Below are 6,000 nucleotides of genomic sequence, written 5' to 3' on the forward strand. Positions count from 1 at the left end.
ACCTCACGAAGCTCATCATGTGAATGCCAAGAGTGTGCAAAGCATTAATCAAAGCGAAGTGTAGCTATTTTGAAGAATCTAAAATATAAAACATGTTTTGAGTTATTTCACACTTTTTTGTTGACTACATAATTCCATCTGTGTTAATTCATAGATTTGATGCCTTCAGTGAGAATCTACAATGTAAACAGTCAGAAAACAAACAAAAAACATTAAATGAGAAGGTGCGTCCAAACTTTTGACTGGTAGAGTATACAAAAACATCATCAGTTTAGTGGCTTTTTGGGTGTTTTGGTGTGGCATTAATTTTGGTAAAAGTTTCAATGACCTATTCCGTCATGTGACAGTTGCTTTTATTGCTAAATTATAAAGCGCATCAGTATTCATGTTATAGTTTTAATGGGTTAATTTGCTCATCAAGAACTGATGATTGGTGTTGCCCCACACTACAGGTAGATGAAGCAAACTGGTTGGTTAATTAACCACCAATATCAACATACAAATTAATCAAATGAAACTACGGCAAAAAATACAAATAATTGATAACACTTTGTCAGTGTTCGAGTAATGTGTCAAAAAACGCCTGATATTTTGTGCTCTGAGATGAGGTGCCCTCTTTATCCTTCTTGAGGCTTGTGTGTGTCTGTTCACCTTAAGTTTGAATTCAAGCTGTGGCATGACAGAGGTAAGCAGCATAGGATCAATGGCAAACAGTTCCTGGATGAGGTCAAAGACGTGTTCTGAGAGATCACTGACTGAGGACTTGCCCATCACTAAAACCTGATTAAAAAACTGCAGAGGAAGAGAAACACTCAGTGAGATTATGTGGACAGAAGCCTAGGATGAGAAAAAAAAACAACAACTGCCACAAAGTGAACAGTAACAGCAGCAACTCACATTTGCGATGCACGTCTCTATGGTTTGGACTGTCCTCTTCAGCAGAGTTTTGGCAAGATCGTACGCTTGCTTGTTCAGATTCTGATCAAAAGAAAGGCAAACGCTGTTTAAAACACGGTCAAAACTGAGCTTATTCTGTTTAAACATCAACTGCTAAAACAGAAATTTAAGACTTTGACGATGCAGAGAAATAAGAGTTTGCTGAAACAAGCATATTTCCACTGATCAAAATGGAAAAAAATCCCAGATATTATTTGTCTGTATATCTTGCCTTGTGTGCAGGGATGAGGTTTATGAGGATGGTATCCAGCAGTTCCTGTGTGACTCCGTCTCCTTCCATGATGATAGAACTCATCAGGTCCATCATGTGCATCTGCACCTTCTGGTTATGGCTGTTGCTGCAAAGAGAAACAGTGTCATTTCGACCACTATCAGTTAATCTTTGAATCCAAGCTAACATCTGCAACAAATTTGAAGAAATCCAGGCACGTATTCATGAGACACTGGTTCACAAGAATGGCGTGGCAAAATGACACAATAGCTTATCAACATTTTTGGCAAAATCGAGGGCTCCAAGCAGGATTTTGTGGAAATTTTGACGCAGGATTTTGTGGAATTTAAAAAGCTACAAAAACAGTAACATTTCAAAATATTCTGTGCAAATTTAACAATGAGAAGGCCATTTCTGCAATACAGCTGAAGACAACACAAGTCTTACTTGATGACAGAGAAGAGTGTTTTGAACAGCTGGATGAAGATCTCGTTGCAATCCTCCAGCTCAAAGCATATGTTGTATGACTTGACCCACGCTAGGTTCTAGAGGAACACACAAAAACCACAAATATGCCTTAATCATCAGTTAACAGTGTACTTTCAGTTGGACTGGTACTAAAAAAGACAGGATAATATTCCATTTCAGGCCACTCATGGATGACAGGAGCCTTACCTCCAGTAGATAGAAGTATCTGTTGAACTGTGGGCTCTTGGTGTCTTCAAGACCTTTAAGCTGTCTGGTGATGAAGAGGAAGATGTCCTGGAGACAAGACAAACACCAAAGTCAAGACCTGTGCTGATCACTGTGGCTGTTGGCTAATATTCACCTGCAAAGTTTATCATGTAGCAACATGAGGAGACACACAAGACAATCCTGCTTCCCCTTTAAATATGTCTAGTTTTAAACCCTTATTTTGTAGCATAGTAGAATAGCTGTTTACCAGCCCCCTTCCATCCATTTTCTATACTCCTTATCTGTTAAAGGTTGCGACGGAGTGGGGGGGTGGTCTGGAGCCTATCCCAGCTGACATTAGTCGAGAGGCGGGGTTCACCCTGGACGGTTTGTCAGTTCGTAGCAGGGCCAACAGGAGCAATTAGGGGTTCAGTATCTTGCTCAAGGATACTTCAACATGGTCACCAGGGGAAGTGAGGATTGAACCAGCGACCCTTCGTTTGCTAGACGGCCACTCTACCACTGAGCAATGCTGCCCTGTGTACCAACCTCTAAGTAAACTCAATTGCCCATCAAAAGTACAAATAGGAGTTTTAGTGAACCAAACAACAGAATACTGTTTGGCTCATATAAACAAGTTCAGCTCAGGAAAAGATTGTGACTTTTCATCATGCAAATGAAGGTCAAACACATATTTAGTAAAAGTGAGAATGTATTTAACTTGGGGTAGCAGAGTCAGTAGACCAGGGATTTCTAACAGTTGTCCAGGGTCAGCTGCTAACCTTGAGTTTGTCGTGGGAGGTGTAAGGGGCCTCAGGGGCATAGATCCTGAAGATGTCAGCCAGACAGCAGGCTACGAGTAGCCGCACATCTTTATTGGGGTTCCTGAGGAAGAACTCTGAGGCAAGGTGGAGCGCTAGGCCAAGATACTGCTGCTTCTCCTCTTCAGAATCTTGATCCATGTCCATGTAAGTCTTCACCACCATCTGTTAAACACAGCAACAAGAGAGGAAGATGAGATGGGAAGCATCTTGTGCTGGCCAAAATTAGAAATTGTACAACAGCGTTTGACAGCTCTGTATGCATCAATTAACTGAACTTGGCTAGTTGCCCACAACTAGTCCTTCTGCCAACTGTAACATGCTCATCCACACACCATTACAACAAAATGTCATAGCACACAAAATTTAAGGCGTGTCAGATATATAAAGATTTTGTAAAAGTGAATATTACAGAGTGGCTGCAACAGGAAGTTGTAAAAATGAAAGGGGAACCAGCATCAGCTATATTGAAAATGAGGGTAAATTGTATACAACTGAGTATGTTTGAGTTGCAGTGTGAACATCAACAGCAAGTACAGTTTCTCCAGTGATGACTTATGCAGCTCCCTAACAACTTGTTTCACTCAGATTCTTCAGGATAGCAGTGCACTCAACAGTTAGCTCTGTGGTAATCTTAGGTCACCTTCTGGATGAAGGTACGTCATTATTATTCATGTTTTCTGTAATTTATCAATTTGGCCTTCAACCCTAATGTGCAACAGATTGGCCATTTATTTATATCAGAATACAGACATAATTTTAACACATATTAGCACACTGGCGTACTGATTTTCCGATAATAATGATGAATTTGAGAATTTATCATGCAGGAAAAAAATGTATTGGTTTATCATCAGGAAACGATGATCAAGAAAAACAAACCACCACCAAAAATAACACAAGGTCAAACCTACTAAATGGCTGCACTGTGTGTTGTTTGACTCGCTCCTGTGCACTGAATACTCATCTGCATTTTGAGTGGTCCTAGTAATATTATGGTTGCTGTTGTTGAAGTGTCACTTGAGTCAATGCCACAATAATAAGAGTCTTCTAGTGTATAATTATGGCAGTTCGTTGGGCCACTTCACAAAGACCGAACCTAAAGATAATGGAGGACATGATTCACTTCAGTACTTCAATATAGTTTCATCTCTCTAATCTCACACTTTAATCTTGACCAAGTAGGTCTGACTTTCAGTCATGTTTAGTGGTTCTGACTAAGAAAAAAAAAAAGTGGGGGATTCAGTTCTTGAAAGGTAAAAAAAAAACAACCTCTGCTGAGTTTGTTATTCTGTGCCATTTCCACTGGCATCTTCAATTAAACATGGTGACAGTGTTGCTCTCAGAAAAGCACCGGAGATTCCCTTCTTCATCCATACAGCCTTTGTTTCATTCATTCTTTACGGAGAGTGCATATGATGGCAGCACTGTTCTCAAAAAAAAAAGTGCCACAGTCTCCACTCTTCTTCTATGCAATCTCGGTCCATTAAATTCTGTATGCTGTGCCGCACAATGCATACAGTGTCTATGAAACATCAGTCAAATGATCCATCTTGCAGGAACAATGCACAACTGATCAAACATGAATCAAGGTTCTGTCACTGGATTGCCTACCTCTCATCTCAGGTGTGTTAAGAAACATATTTTAGTGTTCTTTAACTGCCAAATAAGATCATTTGTCATCACTTGGCAGCCACATTGGATTCGCAGCGCATCACTTTGCGCTTCTTTTGAACAAGCAACTGCTGAAAAACTCCCACAACTCGACAGCTGACCAGTGACAACTGTGACCAACAGGCGGCATCCTATACATTCAAATTTTGGATTAAGGTTATACCCATAAATTTAAGAAAAACCACAGCTAGTTCTTTCAAAAAGTGATGAGACAACCCAATACAACCAATAAGAATGCATCAACCAAAGCCAGCACAAAGACTGATCTATCAATTCATATCCTATCAATAACTTAAGCAGATCAGTGTGAACATTTTAATAAGCCTTTTAAAAGAAATGTGTGCATATTAAAGTCATTGCATGTCTTTTGCTGCTTAATCGACTTTAACTATTGGATTACAAGAATTTCTGCAGCTCCCCGTACCAAATGAATGTGATCCAAACAAGTCCAGGAAAGCACAACCGAGGTAACATGCATTGGCAAGTTATTTTGTGCCATTTCCTATATGCAGAAAATCAATAGTCCACCAGAATCAACCACAAACCGATAGAAAGCTTCCTTCTGCTAAATAAAACAAAATTAGTTACTCAAGTGAGATTTCCTGTTTCATGAAATGCCCAATGTGCAAAACTAAGTATTCATTAACTGTTCTAACTAGATCAACGCTTTTAAAACAAGCTGTAAGTGATACAGACAGTGATTAACACAGTAGATTACACAATCATCTGGCTCACAATCCAACTTTGAAATATTTAAACAGACAAAAAATATTCAAGGACAGAAGAACCTATTTGCCTGATTTCATTTCATGTCAACAGAGTTAAACTTCATAACAAAGAGATGAATTGGCGTGAAAATTTTTTTAGTCTATTACTGAAAAACAAAGCCAAGACCACTTTATAAGAGACCCAAATAAAATCATTGGCTAAAATGATATAAGTAAGGCAGACAGAGAAAATGACAAATTAGCATTATCGAACCATTTACTGTTGGTGAATATTTAATACTTTGGATCCGTTTTTTTTTCTTAAAAATTAATCTTATGAAGAGGCACTAGGGCCTTTCTTCTCCAGTGTGGAGATTATACAATAAAATAAAAATGACTCCAATGTCACATTGTCTTGATAAAACAAACAGACAAACACAAAGCTGGCATAATTCTCTGATAAGAGGCCTCCATAACACAAGGGCATCAGCATGTAGTCTGACGCTGTCCCTTTTTGAACAGCCATCGATCAGCCTGTAATTCCCGCCTTCAAACAGGCTGTGTAAAAAGGGCTGGAGAGAGAAGAGCTGAAACAGCCTGGCAGCCTGCATGAATGGGGGATGGGCAAACAGGCCAAGCAGACTGCAGAGTACCACACTCACTCCTACACACACAGACACAGAAACACACGCCAACCCTGAGCAGTTTTCTGGTGAAACTGTCACCGTCAGACCACTGAAAGCATCCTACTCTCAGACATGTGTGGGCCCTACATTTATTTATACTTAATGTGAACAGATCTGTCTGAAAAGGTGTCAAATGTTTTCAGTGGCTGCAGGTGCAAATTCTGTACAGCTGTGTTGTCTCAGCCAAATCTAACTAAAACTCAGCCACAGTTACAACGCAAAAGCAGGCACATCTGATACAACCTCATTAACTGGAGCGACAAGAGTTT

General features: G+C 39.7%; 1 protein-coding gene across 6 annotated transcripts in view; it reads right to left on the minus strand.

Annotated features, from left to right (window-relative positions):
• The window catches only part of pds5a (PDS5 cohesin associated factor A), a 31,183-nt gene that overhangs the window by 11,459 nt on the left and 13,724 nt on the right, over nt 1–6,000 (minus strand). For all 6 annotated transcript variants that reach the window (XM_086211473.1, XM_086211475.1, XM_086211471.1 and 3 more), the window contains exons 3-8: nt 2,626–2,829; nt 1,844–1,930; nt 1,616–1,713; nt 1,169–1,295; nt 898–978; nt 652–792 (exon numbers count right to left, since the gene is read on the minus strand). In XM_086211473.1, coding sequence (XP_086067599.1) covers nt 652–792; nt 898–978; nt 1,169–1,295; nt 1,616–1,713; nt 1,844–1,930; nt 2,626–2,829 — 738 coding nt within the window. The remainder of the gene's footprint in view (nt 1–651; nt 793–897; nt 979–1,168; nt 1,296–1,615; nt 1,714–1,843; nt 1,931–2,625; nt 2,830–6,000) is intronic.

This window comes from Aulostomus chinensis, chromosome 8 (genome assembly GCF_037954235.1).
Source record: "Aulostomus chinensis isolate RoL2024-O1b breed Wild chromosome 8, RoL_Achi_v1.0, whole genome shotgun sequence".
In the NCBI taxonomy this organism is placed as follows: Eukaryota; Metazoa; Chordata; class Actinopteri; order Syngnathiformes; family Aulostomidae; genus Aulostomus; species Aulostomus chinensis.